Source organism: Cyprinodon tularosa, unplaced genomic scaffold, assembly GCF_016077235.1.
Source record: "Cyprinodon tularosa strain WSP-4 unplaced genomic scaffold, ASM1607723v1 ctg16, whole genome shotgun sequence".
Classification (NCBI taxonomy): Eukaryota; Metazoa; Chordata; class Actinopteri; order Cyprinodontiformes; family Cyprinodontidae; genus Cyprinodon; species Cyprinodon tularosa.
In genome coordinates, this window is record NW_024038437.1 from 504,901 (window position 1) to 523,546 (window position 18,646).

Genomic DNA, 18,646 nt, shown 5'->3' on the forward strand with positions numbered 1-18,646 from the left:
TCCATCTCAGTTTTAGATACTCTCCTGGTACACCAGTTGATGTGGTGTACCAGGAAAGTATCTAAAGATATGGGGGAGCCTGAAAATGGTCCATAATTTGTTTGCAGAAAAGGGCAAAGATCTAAAATGTATCAGACATTCAGCCCTTTAGGCCTGATATTGGACACTGTTGTCCAGATGTAAAGTATCCATTGAGCAAACCCAGGGTTTGTTTTTTTTGCCCACGAGATTCTTCCGATGCATTGTGAATGACACAGGGACTCCTGTTTCAAGGATGATCTTAAAGTTATGGCTTAAACTGCAGTCCACTTTCTTTTTTTTTGGATCTCCTGTTAAATTCTAGTTTTAAAAAACTACATACATGAACTTTCCACTGCAATTCTAATTTATTACCCACATTTTACCATTTTGTATAAATGTCAGACATCACACATGCTTCAAAAGGAATTTTTATTCCCAAGTAGATCAACAGTGACTCAATGTCATTAAACCTCTACTGGAAGCTTAATACAAGTAAATATTCATACAAATAGTGGGAAGTAAACGAATATCACTTTGGACAGAGTCAACCTTTACCATAACTGACCAAAATAAAGCATCTTTTACAAACACTTTGGTGACCTATGTCTATTAATCCTTTTCATGTATAAAAAGCATGGAAAAAAAGCATAAATATGAGGACAAGAGCCATTAATAAAACACAAGTTTAGAATATTGCACAGCAGCCAGGAGAGGGGAGTAACTGTAACTGTTGAAGCCACCAGCAGCTTTTAGGGTCTTCTCCGCCTGCAACAGAAAAGAGTGAATTAGAAAATGTCCAGCACTGTGAACAAAAACCATCCGTTTCCTTATCTTGGATGCTGGCAGCTTACTTTGTGATCCCATGATGCTCATATCCAGGGCCCATGTTTGATCCTGCCTTCATCTCCAAAGCAACAGAGCACTGGAAAAGAAAGAAAAGAAACAGGAATTTAACAATTCTTTCATTTAAATTTCTTACAGAGAAGAATTTTTTCCGTAATGATAAAACACTCTGGATAAAGTCCAGCCTCAAATTATGCTTCATCTTTTCCCCTAAGCTGCATCTGAACACTGTTAAAGAAGTTCTCACTAAAGAGAGTAGTTGACATAAATTCATTAACTAAGACATATTTAAGAGTCTTTATTTACCCGTGTTTCCACATCAGTCCAAGCACCATCTGTTTGATCTCCGCTTGCTGAGGCGCCTTCTGAAGATTTCCTTTTTCGACTTCAGAGGGAAAAAAAACAACAAAAAAAAAACATTTGCTCTGTTAGTATTTCCACCAAAACAGCTTTTATCGTGACAGAAAAAAAAACACCATGCTTCATTTAGAAACATTCAAATGGTATTTAAAAATAAATAAATAAATTTCGTCTCTCCACAGAAAATGTAGATCAACCAATTTAGGTTGAATCATGAAAATTTGGTGATGTATGTGATAAAGTGAGCTGATTCACTTCAAAATCTATAATCTTAGATTAGTCAAATCAGGACACTAAGCCTTCAATAAAAGGTTGGTTTGTAAATGCTCGATAACTTTATGATGTTTGGGAGAAATAACTAAATTTACAAAAAAAAAACATGTCAAAAAGGAGCAAAATTGTTCCTTCTAAAAATAAACATTTCTTTATTCAGAAAGAAGTTTTACTGTTCAAATTAAATTTCAGTTTTCATTATTTTAAAATCAGATATAAATATATGATACAACGATGCAAGTTACTTCTCCAATCAAAATATGCATGTCAGATAGCATCTTTTAGGCTGAAATCCACAAACTCAAACATTTTTCCCATGCAGTTTCCTTTCCCTTCCAATAAGGATGTTTAAAAATAATCAAGAGCAAATTCATACTTTTCCAGACTGCACAGTAACTCCTAATACACCCGTCTGTGAAAAATAACGAGTACCGCTTTGAAATCCCGAGACTGAAGACAAGCGGCATCTCAAATATATGCATCATGGACTTTGAATGATGCTAAAGTAGGATTTTTAAAGTGTTCATTACCTCGGGACTGTAGTGGTGGTAAGCTCCTGTTTAAGTGTCTCAATGTCTGTGAACTGAACAGCTTGGCCTCCTCCTCTGGTTTTAATCACTTCCCCCTGAAACACCAGAAGAAATCAAGTTATAAATAGCTTTCATTAGCAGCAACATAAAATCTAAAGGTGATTATTACACATGAAAAAAAAAGACATCCAAAGTTGAAAACAATTGAAGGTGATTGTCATTTGTTGTCAGCAATGGTCCAAATAATAAAGGAAAACTTAAATATTCTCCAGCAATTATGAATTCTTAAGATTTGTTGATTACAAAATAAGTTTTCTGCTTCCAATTAAAGTCGTTGGGAAGGGGCTGTTCCAACCGTTGCTTTTGCCCAACTTTACACAAGTGAATAAAGTTCATCAAGGGGTCGGGGCTTTTGCCGCGAAAGGTTCGCAAGCAAGTTTGGTTGTGAACACTGGGACGGAACTCCATGGTAAAGTACATGATTCTTATTTCAACCGTTGCGTATATTAGCTACGACATGAATCAAGAGGCTATGGCCGAAAGAATTTGATTGACAGATGGCCGTTGATATATGATTGGCCGAATTTAGTGTTCAGGCTGATGCATAACTAACTGGCCTGCATAAGATAACGGAAGGGAAAAAAATAAAGAAATAAAAAGCAGAACTTTTGGGACAATATTGTCAGACATTTAAAAATGACATCCCTATGATCAAATATTTTTTTCCATGAAAACAACCATTTTCAAGTTCTTTCATGGAACTCCAGAAACTGGCCACATTTTTTTTAGATTAAAATTGTCGGGGGATCTGCAGCCGAGGTTAGTGCATGTAACCATTAACCAAATGTGGGAATATAGGACATAGTAAAGAATAGAAGAAAAATAAAATGCAGTAAAATGAAGGCGGCATAATTTTTTTCTTCACATTTGTTAATACTTATATCTCCAAAATCTATTTATATTTTTATTACAACACTACCAGTCCTACAGGAATACTGACTGAAACGTTTGTCAGCATAATATAAACAGAAATGATTAGATTAACACTAATTTTCAACATTTATTTTCCTTACATATTTCTACATTTCCTCATTCTTTTACAGAATTCCTTTATTTCACTCTAAAATTCAACTCAAGCCTCTCTGAATATGAAGCTGAAAGCAAAGGTATCTCTCAAACAGAGTTGATATTTATCTTACCTTTATAAGTTTGGTCTGTATCTCTCCATCAGAGGCCACCTCCTGGTGTGTTAAAACGTATCTGTCACACTTAGACAGCGCCTTCTCGTTGGGCGTGGACACCTGGATGGCGTTGGGGATGACGGGCTGCAGGACTGTCCCCAGGTCTAGGCTAGATGACGGCTTGTGGTCCACCCATTTCTCTCCGCCAGCAGAGCGGGAACGACGGTGGAGGGGCCGCACCGGTGTTGTCGTCTGATCGGACAGCAAGCAAAACGATTCAAAGAAGAACAAACAAAACAATAATCCTGCTAAATAGACAGACATTCTAAAGCCTGAAAACCAGGAAGTTTCATAACAAAAAAGCATAAAGAGTTATGTTTCATTCTTCAACCTGATGCTGCTGCAGTTTAATCACTGACCCTGTTGCTTCTCTCTTCTAGCAGAACGGGGAAGGGGATACAGTCTCCCTGCTGTCTACTAAAGCACTCTCCTCTCCTCTTAAGTCGCTGTGCTGAAGAGCCAGGAGGTCCCTGGGTTCTTTTGGGGGTAAGAGGGGACTGTAAAACCTGTCTGTTTGGCTGAGCTGCCTGCTGCTCCAACGAGGAGACAGAATTGGGAACTGATAAGGAACAACTCCTGTCAGGAGGGGAGGATGGAGGGCTGGGGCTCATCTCAACTTCCTCAACTCTAGCGGCTGGAGGTGACCCTGACACTGGACTGACCTGTGGAGACTCCACAGGGCTCTGAGAAGCAAAGTGGGAATGCAGAATTAGACATACAATCAGAAGAACAAAGGAAAACATTGGTTATGGACACCTCCACATTCTCAGACCCAGAACCAGTCACAAAGAGGAGAGAAGTCAGGGATACTCTAAAGGACTGAAAACAAATTTACATTAAACACAGACAGGAAGCCAAGTGGTAGGAAGAAAACATACAGGAAGAGGCGATGGTGATGCTGATCTCTTTGCTGGGGGCCGCTCCTCCCTGGATGGCCGCTGAGGCTTGGTCTGAGTCTGACGCGGTGGCGGATCAGGGCGACCAGGAGTCTTGCTCTCTGTTACTATGGCCTTGAGTTGTTTCAGTTTTTCATCTTTTACCCACAGCTTGTTCTGCATCTCAAGCTGCATGGCGTTCACGCGTCTTTCCTGCACAATGCAATAATGTTAAAGCGCCATATTTATCCCAGATGACATCATCTTTAAGTCCAATAGTTTGTTCCAACTTACACATTCTTTCTCCCACTTATGCTGTGTGTCTGAGACCATGCCCTGCAGGCGCTGCTCCATGCGTCTCTTCTCAGAAAGCTCTCTCTGCAGCCTATGCCCCCTGGTTTCCAGCTCCTGCTGCAGGGAACGCTTGTCATCTTCATAGACTTTAGTTGTTTTCTGCAAGATATCGATCTGAAACAGAGTCGAGAGAGACATTTAGAAAACCAAAGAACATCTGAAACCTGGCAGTGTTAAATAAGTTAGAGAAGAACCTTGTGTTCTTGCGTTTTGTTCTTCTTCTCTAAACGGTCAATCTCATTCTTGTTGCTCTGGATCACTTTCTCTTTCTCTGCCAGTCTGCAATTCTGCTCATGGATCAAATTCTCTTTAGAAGCAAGGCTGGAGTCCAGCTGTTGAAGCATAGACTTCATCATGTTGGCTATAATGAGAGAGAATGAGGTGGAAGGTGAGCCAAAACGAGAAACGGTTGGACCTGTGAGAGAGAAGCTAAGAGCAGACACCTTCTCTGTTGTATTCATCAGTTATCATCTGCCGGATCCTCTGTCTGTTCTGCAGGGCTTCAATCAGCCGAGGCAGGGTGATCTCATCGTTCGGGTCAGTCAGTTCACAGGAGGGCAGTGGAGGTAGGCTCAGCAGCATACCATTTACAACAGAGGTCCCATCTAAAGAGACAAAACAAATTAAACACCATAAAACGGTCTTTTACTCTATTAAACTGAAGTTATCTCTTTTCTTTTTTTTTTTTTTAAATCAAAGATCAACTTTATGTTAAACTGGAAGCTCTAACGTTTTCATTCCTGTTATTTTGTAAACTACTGTCTTGACCCCCCGTTTAATGCCCTCTCAGCCCACCCTTTGCAAACACACCAGCTTGAACTACTGGGGAGACTTTCAATGAGGTTTATAGGATTTTCTATCATTCATCTAGAAGAGATCAAACACTGATGTTGGACTAGAAGGTTCTGCTCTAATTCATTCTACTGATGTTCCATCAAGTTTGTGTCTGAACTCTGTGCAGGCTAGTGAAAGTGCATAAAAATGTTGGAACAGGAAATAAGTCAGGTCCAAGCTGAGAGAATGAAACTGCCCCAAAATTGTTTTTGATTTTTTTTTTTTTTTTTCACTAAAAGCGAGCCCAACACCTAATGTTGGGCACCTAATGAACCTCAAATGACTAGTCAGGCTCCTTTCATTTCTTTTTTCTTTTTTAATTTGTTGATCAATCAATAATAAAAAAAATGTTAAAATATAAACATGAAAAACGGAATACATGAAAAATAGGCTAGTTCCAAACTAAAGGTCCATTAGAAATCAATAACTCTTTAAGATATGTATGATCTAACTGGTTTTATCTAAACATTTCTCTTTGTTTTGACAAGGGACAAATTAATAGTGCAAAACACATACAATTAAATATACTTCTGTATAGGGCTGGGTTAAAAAAAAAAATAAAATTAGATTTATTCGATTCCTTTACATTTTTGCAGAATCGATGTCTAGGGAATGAGATCGATTAGTTTTATAGTAACGCGTGTGACGTTCACATTCAAATGAGCAGGAAAGATGCACTCAAGATTATTTCAAGCCAGACAGCTGCAAATATAGCCAACAGGTTGACTGAAGACATTAAGAAATGGGGGCTGACCAGCAATGACCCTGTAGTTGTTACAGACAACGCTGCACATATGGTTTGTGTAGTAAAGATTATGCAGCTCATGCATGTCTGCTGTGTCACGTCTGCTTGCTCGAGTGAGGCTTCACTTTTTCACAAACAAGTTTGCACTTATGAGACAGTTTTGTTCACATCTCAAGCTTAAACTGTCTGATTTGCAAGTTTGCACTTTGTGTTTAATGTGACAGGAAACAAATAAAATACATGAGTCTTTTGAAACACAGTTGAACCACTTCCATTATTGTAAAAACAGATCGAAATTAATCGATTTAGAACTGTATTAATCAAATCAAATCGATTCATGACTTTGGCGAAAATACCCAGCCCTACTTCTGTATCTCAGCCGTGCTTTTGATCCATTAGGCTGATGTTTTCTTACCGTTGTCTATCAGAGCACCACGCTCCTCTTTAAAAGCCTGGTTTCGATGGCGGCGTCCAGGGGTGAATCCACAGATGGGCCGGTCCAATGGACGAGCCACCTCCACCTCCTGGGTCATCTCTGCAAACCGCATCACCAGCTGCAGAGACAGGAAGTTAGCTTGGAAAAGGCAACCATTAACTTATTCAGGATGTGGGGAATCTGTGCTTGCCATAGTTTCTTCATAATCGTCCGCCTTGGGGTTGACACATACAACCATCCTGACTTTTCCTTCTCCATCAAAGTAGTTTTTAAACAGGTGGGTGACTTTGGAGTCTCTGTAAGGCACCATCTATAACAGAAATCCAATATTAGCTGCCTGGATAGAATTTAAATTATGTTTACGTTTATTCTGGAAAGACTTACCTTGTTAGTGCCATACATTTGGTTCTCTCGGAGTATTTCCATGCACGTTCGAAGATTCAGGAGAGACTGATTTATATTTCCTGTGTGGGTAATCATGTTAGATGGCACAAAAAATATCAGGGTAATAAAATCTAATGTTTGCATTTAACAAACCTGCTTCGCGTATCCGTGTGCCCTCAGCTCCAGTCCTAGCAGTGCGTTCACTTCCTGCCAAGTCCACCAGACACAGCTGACTGACACTCACCTGGTTTTTATCCTGACAATTCAAAGCGAAAAGTCTAAATTTTTTGTGTGGTTTTCAAGCGGTGAATTTTTAAATATGGACTCAACTCTGGGAAAAGATGTTTGGTTGCAGCTCACCTGGAGAATGTTGTCACCATCTGCATCCAGAGGAGCCTGAGCCAGTTTGATAATAAACACACTGTGAGAACGGCTTGACTCTCTGTTCAGCCGAGTGTTTGCAACTTTTCTCTTCTTCTGACCTGCAAAAAACAAAATGTATAATTTAAAAAAATAAAAAATTGAAAACCAGTTTTGTTTCCAGCTTAAATTCATCCCAACTATTTTTTTTCCTAATACACAAAAGTTATCTTAAACCTGCTCAGAGAGAAGATTAACAAATGTCATTTCCTAGACAGAGCCGATCCAGAGACCAGCAATTCCAGGTCAGTCACATCTACATATCATCACTGCAGAGTCTGTTTTTCAAAGCACAGTCGCTTCCCTTGTTTATGGATCTCCACAAAAGCACTCACCTCTCCAGAACACTTGAAACGCTTCTTCGGCAGATTTGACTTCAACCTCCATGCAACCGGCTACGTACATGTTGTGATTCTGATCCTCTCTAAGGATTTTAGATTGAGGCGGTCTACACCAAAAAAAAAAAAAAACAATTGTTAAAGATTGTTTTTTTTTTATATATATATTTAAGTGGATCAATGTTTTTCAAGCAAAAGAAGAATGACATGCAGGTGGGAGAAAGCATCAAACACAATTAATGATTGAGCGACAAACAACAGCAGCAAAAACAAACCAAAAAACAAACAAGTCCATAGAGCGTTGGGACACGAAGCAAAGATTAGAGACAGAAAATGGGTCATATAAGGACTTCTAAGATCAATAAAAATAAAAACTATTTAGAGTCCTTACACTGTAATGATCAGGATTTCTACATGTGCTCTTGTTTAAAATCTCATACTTGTCTGAACTCTAATTGCTAAAAGTTCTGTTTTATTAATCACATTCTTGAAATTCTTTTAAAAAAAATACCCATTTAGGATTTATTATTTATATGAAACAAGCCAATGATATTCCATTGTTTTATGTGTTGCTTTATTTATCTGGTATAATACCGTCAGTTTTGCTCCAAATACAAAAAACTGGTACAAGTGTTAGATTAGTTTGTTTTTTTTTTTAACCCAAAGCATTCTAAAATTCTATTTTTTTTTATTATATTTTGTTAAATTGAAAATGTTATCTAATTTATAGTTTGACAAGTTAAAGCTTTTGATTTACATAAGAACCAATTGAAAAACCTACCTCACTCAACCTTCTACAATATAAATAAGAAATAAAATATTTTTAAATCTAGACTAACAAAAGTTTAATTCCACAAATGTATTATTTCATAACTATCCAGATTTGGACAGAGAGAAGAGAGCTTCAAAACCCCGATTTTAGGGGAGAACTTTCATTTCTCAAAATAAGTTAAAATTACATTAACAGCTTTGCACTAAATAATACATATTGTCAAAATCATCCCATCTTTAGAAATAGGGTAACATTTCCCTCTTTTACAAATTTACTCTTATTTTGTAATAATTCTGGACTTATGCGTCTGACTAGACTAAACACATATTGATTGACTTAATAGATCTCACAGTGGAGAAATTTACTCGTTAAATCTGCTCCAATATTAAAAAAGAGAAGAAGGTGCCAAAGGGAGAAAAGGTGCATGGGATATACGGTATACAGTATATACAGTGCGTCCACATATGTAAGCTTTTTTTTGTAGTTTCTGTGTAGTTTCTATAAAGATATTTTTAATAAGTACACTGATATGTTATCAAACTTAACTGGTAATAATATTTATTATTAGTGGTGACACATTTACTTTTTTTTTTAATAATTCTACATGCATTTTCAATGTATTTGTTTGAATTTTTGTTTTTCACCGTATACTATGGGGATACTCTCTAACTGATATAGAATTTTTATATCCCAACATCTAGTAAAGAGGCTATTGTAAGAGATGAATTGACAAAAATGTTTCAGGGAAATTTTATGTTTAAAGAATGTTACTTTTCTCCCAGTACTGCTGATAATTAGCAATCATTAACTAATCATGTAAGTATTGGCCAAAACCTATAATATTTTTCCCCCCTCATAGTCAAACACTGCTCAACATTGAAGTCTTGTAGGCTCAGAATATTGAAAATCAGTTTGTATCTTTTATGTTGTTTTTGTTTAGGAAATATCAATATCTAGCTGCATTTAAATTGCACTTTATGCTAAACTTCCAAAAGTGTCACCATAACTAATAAGGAGGCCCTTTCTAAATTATATTTCACATATTTAAGCAACAGGAGAGCTCAGCTAAATCAGGCAGCTACTCTGATGACTAATGGATGAGTATTCACTAGCCACATACATGAAATCTGTGTTCTGACGCACAGGTGTGCCTCCACCATTCCACCTAGCAGAAAGAAAACACAACAGTTTTGTCCTCAAGCTACTCTGGCAGGAAACTGAAACTTTAATTAAAAGGTATAGTGGAGGATTTTCGCACATTTTTTAAAAGACCCTACCTCTACACTTAAAAAAAAATGCACATCCACAACTCTGTACATGCTCCAGAGAGGGAATCCCTATTAAATGCATGGTGTGAGACTGTGCACAAGCCAATTTCTCCTCGTGCATGCTCTCTTTAAAAGTTGCTGTTTGCATCGCTCTTACACGCTTACTTTCCAAAAAAAGATGTGCAATTTTTCCACTATGTCAGATTCACCACCGGTAAGTCAAAATCGGGACACGGGCTGCCTTACGTAAACATATCACCAGAATGATTGACAATTAGGAGGACCAATTATTTTGATGATCCAACGGGAAAAAGAACATCCTCCACTATACCTTTAAGATTCCCTACAGGTCAAACATGATACTACCCAAACAAACTATTTACACTTATGTACACATGGTTTAATCTTGAAACTCACTTTGGCTTGATTGCATCTTCCTGCGTTTCTTCCAAGAGGTCATAGATGTAGTTGTTGTAGATTTCAATATAGGAGACAAAGATGCTGTAGCTGCTGTCTTCATCCACATTGTCTGCTTTACAAGCCTCTTCTGGTCTGAGCATGTCTCCAATTTCAGGGTCGACCTTTTGTCTAAATTACACACACACCACAGCGATATTTAGCCATATGTATTTTCCAGATGTCAAGCATTTTTTTGTCTTGGTTTCTAGCCACACATCCTTTACCTGGAGGAAGGAGTTTTAGGGACGGTGAAATTGCTGTCCCGTTTCTGACGCTCCAACAAGGCATCAACTTCACATTGAATTTCCATACCATTTTTATCATCCGTCTTAAAAACCTGAACAAAATAAAGAACAAAACAACCTAGTAAATATAGTTGTAAATGATATGGAATCTGAAAATATATTCATTGCCTAACGCTCTCTTACATATCTTTTGGCCTGAAAGGGGCCGATGCTGTTAAAAATCATGTCAAGGGAGCGTGGCAGCAATCCTCCCAGACCTGGAGAGCCAGTCATGGTGAAAGTTTTTCCACTTCCTGTGACACCGTATGTGAAGAGCAGACCTGCAATGAACCAAGAATGCCATCAGTATATGCTGAACTTAAAAAGGAGGAAGACCAGAAAATAAATGGTCGCATTATAAGACAGGAACAGCTGGACAACCATGAAAGCACAACAAAAACAAACCGCTATGCCATGTCATAGTGTGAAAACTCTACAGCCCTTACTAATATTTATGTATTCGTGTACAACTTGTACTATAAAGCACATCTGAAAACATCTGTTCACAGCTTTAGTCAGACATGGGCGTAAATTCGACATCTGTTTTAACCTGTGTCTAGACAGTATAGTGATTGTCCACTGGTAACCTGCTTCACAACATAAAACTTCTGAAAGAAGTTCAAATGGTGTCGTTAGAGCTTGGTTTAGTCCATTTGACAAAAACGGTTGGCAAATGTAATGTGGGTGAGCTACGGTTGAATGACCTGGGGGCTAAACATCATGCTTTCTTTAAAAAAAAAAAATAAAGAAGCATCATTCGGGGCATCAAAAGAAGAAAGAGAGGCTGCTATACACAGCTTTCTTTTCCAAAGGTGAACCACACTCGCCTGTTATGCAAAGTCCAATTAAAGTTCACTCTAGAAGAGATGCTGTCCTATGCGCCCCTGAAGTAGCTATTAGCTTAGCTAGTTGCTAATCACGCTGCTTGCTGCTTACAGCAGCAAGACATTTATAGGTCAGCTAACCTTAGTTGTTAACATGAACCAATTTCAGGAACCAACAGTGGTGTTGGATCAGCCGCAGCGGCTGGTGCAGTAGTGGCCAGTCATTAAGATGAGCAAAAACAAGGTGAGATCGTTGTTTAGGTATTAAAGGAGCAAGTGCCCCCTGACTGGTAATGACTTGTTAACACCCTTAAATCTCTGCCCATAGCACCCATTTCAAAGACAATCTGTCAACCTAATGAGGAAATATTTGGTCTTATCTTTCATTATTTTTAGCATTTCATCTTGTAACAAAATGGCTCTAGACATAAAAAAAAAAGTCAGCTTGCTCTAAAGGGTAGAGTTATTTGTAAGTTATGGGGCTAATATTTCTTTAATCTTGTAGATGTAGTGAGATCTGCATCAGGTGCTGAAGTCAAGAAAGAGTCTGACGATGTGAGACAAGTTGAACTCATAGAGGAAACATGTGGACGTCTTCTAGCAGTTTCAATTGAAACGAGCAGCAGCAGGTACTATCATTAACTAGGATGCATCTAGGGATGGATACCAGATATTTGAGCACAAGAAGGCCAAAGGAATCAGTTCAACTGGTTAGAACCATTCATTAATATAATAGGATATTATTTTAGCTTAGCGCCCTATGTAGGGCTGGGCGATATGACCTCAAATCCACATCAGGATAAATTGCGCAGTTTTACCTTGATAATGATAAATGCTCCAGCTCCTCTATCAGTAATAAAGGCATGTGCAGGAAATGCAACTGATCTATTTATAATCCATTTATTAATTAAATCACATTACATATTACTTTTAATTAAATATTAAGGTCTTATACCCATTCAGGTTTAAACATTCAACAATGTTTCATTTAATAAGAGAAAAATGTTACCTCTCTTGCAAACATTTTTGTGCAAAGGTGATGGAGCCTTTTGCACATCTTTGAACTCAACAGCATGGTTGTGCAGTAGATCAGTGTTTTTCAACCCTGGCCCTCAAGGCACACTGCCCTGCATGTTTTAATGTTTCCCAGCTTTCACACACCTGTTATCAATTAATAGTAGATTATCAGGCTTTGCTGAACTGCAATCATCTGAATCAGGTGTGCTGAATCTCAGAAACATCCAAAACATGCAGAGCAGTGTACCTTCAGGACCATGTTGGAGGCTGGATGTGTTACTTTGGGTATCCTGACAGTTTCAGACAAACTTTGCATTTCATTTTGTTTTGCTCAACATCTATGGTGTAATTAAGATGCCACCGAACTGAGCGTGCAGTGCCAACAATGTTCATCATTTAAACTCACACAAACACACTCAACTCTAACAACGCGCTCCCGACCTCTTATCTGCGTGCTCCGACTCTTGCTCGACTCCATAGGATTAACTGATGTAATTTTGTTTACGGCTGTATTAAAGGCTTCTTCACTTGGCTCATCTGCCATTTTTTTGGTTTACACTTCTGACTGGATCGGTGGAGTCGTGTGATTACACACCTGCTACAGTGTCTTAAATGGGAAGGAAATTCCAGCCACCAGTGCACACGGGCAAAACGCCAGAATTACGTTTATTTTGCTGACATGGGAAATTTGTCACGGGTTATGGTAGTGAACGGCTGTAAGGGTAAAAATCCAGTTTATTGCCCAGAGGCTTGCTGGTAATGAGACTGTACAGGGCCCAAAAGGTGCCACACCCCTGCACTAACTGCATATTAAAACCTTATTTGTGGGGTTGATCAATGCGCTTACCATTTTTTCCATGAAGGAGGTCCACAACAAGAGGTTTGGCCACATGCTCAAAGAGCTCCAGCTGTGATACAGAAACTCCAAAAACTTTTTTGAAGGAGTACTGCGTCTGAAAAGCAAATCAGATGTTAGTATAAGAGAATATCATATAAAGTCTGATACTGAATCAAATAAAACATCCGAACAGCGATTCAATTTCAATGAACCAAAAAACAAATTTTTGGTAGACTTTACATAAAAAGCTTAAGTTTATAGATTGATTCTCCTTTAAAATAAAACTTTTTTAAACGGTAGAGAAAAATAAAATAACTGAGGAAAAAAACAAACAGATAAATTAGTCTAAAGAACATTTATAGAAGGGATTCTAAACCAATTTGGTGATCTTGCTGACCTGAGTTTACAGAAGTGTAAATATCTGAAGCACACATCGCCCTAAAATCAAGCAGGTCAAGAGAACCACCAATCTGGTAATGTACATTGCTGTCAAGTTAGAACTACTTTATCGAGTGAAAGGACAAAGAAAGAATGTTATTAGTCTGTATAAAAACCTAATAGAGCAGCAAAAAACTATATAAAGTAAAAACTTTTTTTATCATATGCACAGTAAAGAAAGTTCTCTGTTCACACCAGATGTACTCCAATATAAAAACATCGCAATATTGGTTGAAAATAAATGCCATATAGACTTTTTATCTGCAGATCTAATACTACAGTTAAATGAACTACATACTTGGCATTGTGAGCGAAGACATCAGGCTTGACCTGACACTATTTAAAAAACAAAACAAGAATGAATAACCACTATTTACCAATAGCATTTCTTTCCCTACTCTTTGGACAGTATGAAAAATAGATTTCCAACATTACTTTTCTACCTCAGTTATAAACCCACAATGGTGAGGTGCATTTCAATCGCTGTCAGTTGAATAAAACAAACACAACATGACCGGAAAAAAAAAACAAAAAACATGGCAACTACATAGAAATAAATAGAGGTTGTTAATGTCGGCCCAGTTGTACTCATCAGGCCAATACTAATATGGTTGAAAAATGACCAATATCAATATTTACTAGGGATGCACGATATTGGGATTTTGGCCGATATCCGATAAGCCGATATTTTAAAACTCATGTAGCCGATAACTGATATCGATACCGATGTTAAAGCTGGACAAAAATAAGTAGTCATCGAAAAAAGCAGTTTTGTTATCCATTTCTGACACTTTGAAAAATAATATACTCAAATATATTTTCATATGCTGATATCAAATTGATTTTTAAAAACGTGGTATCGATCTATTTTACTTTCAGAATCTCGTGAAATTTCATCGTTCTGTCACAAACTCTCTTGATATTTTGCAAATTATTGTGAGAATTTGTTAGTAAAATAGATTGATACCGCATCAATATATCAACATATAAAAATATTCGTGAATTTTCGGGGGATTTCGTAGCATAACGATGACATATAGCAATATTTCATTAGTAAAAGAGATTGATATGGTGTTTTTAAATGGCAATATATCAGCATATGAAGATGTTGTGATATTTTAATGTATCAATATTTTTTCCCTCGTCTTTAGAAGTTTTTAAGTCTGTAAAAAAGAATTTTTTGAGGAAGAAGTAGTAGTATTTTTATTTTTTTTTTAGACTTTAGAAACTCAGAAGCTGATCAAATATCGGGTTAAATATCGGTGTGGTGGCTGATGTCTGATATTCAGTTTTAAGGCTGATACAGGCCGATAGGGGGTCGATTATATCGTGCATCCCTAATATTTACTGTTGATAACATGCATCTCTGGAAAAAAAGGGGGTACGGTTGGGTCCTCACTAGTTTCAATGTGTGCGTTCCATGGTTGCATAACTGGCATTGTAAAGATCAAATTGAAGTGATTAAAAAGTTGTAAGTGAATTGCTGGGTAGGATATTGATAAAATACTGGATCAGTATGCTGCATTAGTGTCATTATTCAGATATCCAATCTGGCTAATCAATCAATATTGGAGCCGGTATCCGATCCAGGTATTGGGTCAGTGCATCCCTACAATTATTTCGACTATACTGTTTTTCTGCAAAAGAAGGATAGCAGTTTAAAGTCAATCAGTAATTCATGAAAAATAACTTAGAATCTGACCAATAAAAAAAGATCAAGATGTATTTTCCCAATTCTGAAACAGCTCCAACAACCTTCTACACCACATGGCTAAAAAGTGCCTTGCTTTGCAGTGCAAACTAAAATATAACCTGGACTAGATCCAAAAAAAATGTTTCCCCCCACAGAGCAAAAAACAGAAATGTATGGCATGCTCAAGCAGTAACCCAAAGGAGCTTCAGAGGGCTGAAACAATGAATCGGATTAATTGTGAATAATCGATTATTGGAAATAATCATCAACTAATTTAGTAATTGATTCATCAATAACTGGAGTATAGAGACTACAACGTGATTACCTGAAAGAGCAACCCACAATGAGCAACAATTATACCAAAATGAAAATATATATTATATATTATATAAATAAAGATTTTGCATTTGAGATTTAAAAAAACTTTTTGTCAGTCCATATGCCCTATCCAGAACTCCTCAAGTGGAAAAGTTTTAATTTTAACTGGTTTAAGTTGGCAAAATGTATTTGGCTATCTAATTATTAATCTAGAAAAAAATAATCAAGAGATGAATCAGTTAGCAAAAATAATCAGTTGCAGCCCTGATACATATGGAAGAGGATTAAGGCCACTGAAAAAAAAAAAAAAGATTTTTTACTGCTTTTAAAATTTTATTTCAGTATAATATTCTGATTCGGACTTTTTTCTCAGAATTCTCACTTTAATCTCAGAATTCTGACTTTAATCTCAGAATTTTGGATCTTAATGCAGATGGGCACCATGAAGGAAAAGATGTGGGAGCACTCAGCTTCAATGACAAAGATGTGAGTTGTTTGGGAATTTTGAAATTAAAGTGAGAATTCTGAGATTAAAGCCGGAATTCTGAGATTAAAGTCAGAATTCTGACCTATTTCCCGTATTAAACTGAAATAATATTTAAAAATCAGTTAACTTTTTCAGTGGCCCTAATCCTCTTCCGTAAATGCATCCTAACCGGATGGGTTACCTCTTTATATTCTCCATTGCGGTTTACTTTGAAGCCCTCTGGAGCATGCAGCTGGACGGTGGTGCTGCTGATCACCTCAATACAGCATTCCTCATCTTCCGCAGTCAGGGGCCGCACACGTAGATACACCTGAGATAAACGAAAACATGATCCTAATGTTTATTGTTCAATGCAGTCTGATAGCTCACAGAAGGAGCTCATAAGGAGAGCAGAGGCATTCTTTCTGTAGAACGCCATGTTGAAATTCCCCTTTAACAACAACTTACCCCTACTGGGTCCTTTTGGCTGTTAGGAGGCTTTCTAGGAGGAGGCCTTCGGGGTGTTTTACATTTCCTAACAATGAAGGAGAAAATCAATTACATTATGAACCAGCGTAGCGAATTCGAGCGATCTATAACAGTAATTTGTAACCAGTGCCTGCTCTGCTAACTGTCCTACGGTTAGGCTACTTGTTGAAGCACCGATAACTCCGTAAATTTACCAGTTCGATATTTATAAATAACATGTAACATAATAAATCACCTCTAAATAAGACAAGCAGTATAAAATAAGCAGTACTTACACTTGTCGGTTCATTTTACAGACTGTGTTTTACTTCGACCGTCTTCGTTGCTCTAAATTTGAATCTTCCCTCCGCATCATATCAGACGGAGCGGTTTCAAAACGAACCGAAAGCAGCCAATAAGATTCCAGAACAAGAGACACGTGGTCCACCCGGAAGTTCCGTCTTTGTGTTTTTTTGTTTTTAACTTTATTTAAAAAAAGTAAGTACAAACAAGTAAGGAATAGCAACAGTACAAATCTGTGTAAGGCACAGTAGAGGCAGATTTCAAAAATTGAAGTACAAGGCATTATTGATAAAGAGCAAACAAATTAAAGGAATGGCGGATAATTATAATGAAATAATTATTAAAATGGCAACAAGAGGATTCATGTTAGGTTTGATTAACATCAGTGGGCAAACCCTTCAGTATTTCAGTCAGGTATTCGTATGATTCGATACATTTATGAGATTTCAAATAAAACTTGAATTCAGATTAAAAAAAACACTTTTGAATTTGGGGATGATCTCAACACTCTTTATTTATGAATAAAGTATTTTGCTAAACACAAAATTAGTTTACAACAGAGTTCTATTGTTTTGTTTTTCAATAATATTCCAAAGTTATGATATCTCTAGAAATAGATTCAGGGAGTGCAAGTTTTGATTTGATCCATGTTTCTATGCAATTCCAAAATGTTTTGGTTTGATTGCATTCATAGAAGACAAGTCTATTGTCTATCACTTTCACAGAATGAGCATTTATTGTCATCAATATTAAAACAAATTCTTAGTAGTTTAGTAGTACTTTTGAGGGGTAAATTGCATTTAAAATTTTAAAGTGAGTTTCTTCAGCTTTTGGTTGTATGGGGAGTTTTAGATAAAGAGTTCTCAGTGTTTCAATTGATTTTTTTTATCAAATTTGCAAAGAATGTTATAACTTCCATGGAAGATGCATCTTTGTTGGCAACGGACGACAAAAAACAAAATTGTAAAATATGTAATGTCTACAGTTTAAAATTGTATGAAAATTCAGGTTGCAGTTTGGCACAGCTGATGAATCTGGGTGGCCTAGCAACTGATAAACAACTGTGAAATTATTCCACGTCTAATATTATAACACAAATATGCATTTTATGTTAATGTTGAAGGAACTACAACTACCAGTGTCTGATAAAGCCTTTAAAAACTTTGGAAAAAAATGTAACACAAAGTTTAAATTTCTTCTGTTAACGATCTGTCAATGGCGTAACTACACAAAAATAGGCCCGTAAGCAACATTATCTGTATGGGCCCCATATGAAATACAACACCCCATTCCCCCCTAATCTCTGGATTACCCATAATTCCAAGTCGCAGTGTAAAAATATAATACTGAAATACATCGTTCTTTTAAGATCTTTATTGCCGTTTGAAACATACGAGTGTATTTTTTACCAACCGTCTAATGAACTATACACAGTTATTAATATAGTTATTAAAAGTACCACTGTCTGGTTTGCTATTGGTGTGGTGTTTAAACGGCTCAGCATCATGTTGAAATCTGGCATGTCTTGAAGTATAAATAAGGTCCGGTCAGTCAATACAAACTCAGTTGAGTTGTAAAAGGATTTTTTCGCACAATTACGTATGCATTGAGACATCCTAGTCCATAATTGTGAAGGGGGCCTACCAGGTATCAGTGACGGGGCCCCTAAGAGGTTGGGGGCCCCTGAGCAACTGCAGTCTCTGCTTATCAATAGTTACGCCATTGGGCTCTGTGTATGCACCCTGATACTATATCTTTCTAGTTATTTTCCCTGAAAAAAGATCACCCGGGACAAACTCTTTAAATAACACTTCATAAATGATATGTATTAAATAACCAGGAGA

The 18,646-nt window shown here is 37.1% G+C and overlaps 1 protein-coding gene and 1 non-coding gene across 3 annotated transcripts; both read right to left on the reverse strand.

The window, feature by feature from the left end:
- Positions 1-436: 436 nt before the first annotated feature.
- kif23 (kinesin family member 23) lies at positions 437-16,927 on the reverse strand. 2 transcript variants are annotated; one of them, XM_038280439.1, is made up of 23 exons: positions 16,796-16,927; positions 16,500-16,566; positions 16,234-16,362; positions 13,126-13,231; positions 10,582-10,718; positions 10,378-10,490; positions 10,112-10,282; positions 9,547-9,591; positions 7,652-7,764; positions 7,257-7,378; positions 7,050-7,152; positions 6,897-6,976; positions 6,703-6,822; positions 6,492-6,630; positions 4,941-5,102; positions 4,692-4,858; positions 4,438-4,611; positions 4,147-4,356; positions 3,227-3,460; positions 2,028-2,122; positions 1,171-1,249; positions 873-943; positions 437-786 (listed from the first exon to the last, which is right to left on the reverse strand). In XM_038280439.1, exons 1-23 carry the CDS (start codon positions 16,807-16,809, stop codon positions 771-773), a joined length of 2,667 nt encoding a protein of 888 aa, XP_038136367.1. In that variant the 5' UTR covers positions 16,810-16,927; the 3' UTR covers positions 437-770. The 2 variants fall into 2 exon arrangements, with proteins under 2 accessions (XP_038136367.1, XP_038136368.1); XM_038280440.1 differs by lacking the exon at positions 9,547-9,591.
- LOC119780410 lies at positions 7,494-7,591 on the reverse strand. The gene has a single exon (XR_005280383.1). It is a non-coding gene; the product is annotated as a Z30 small nucleolar RNA (small nucleolar RNA).
- Positions 16,928-18,646: the final 1,719 nt, after the last annotated feature.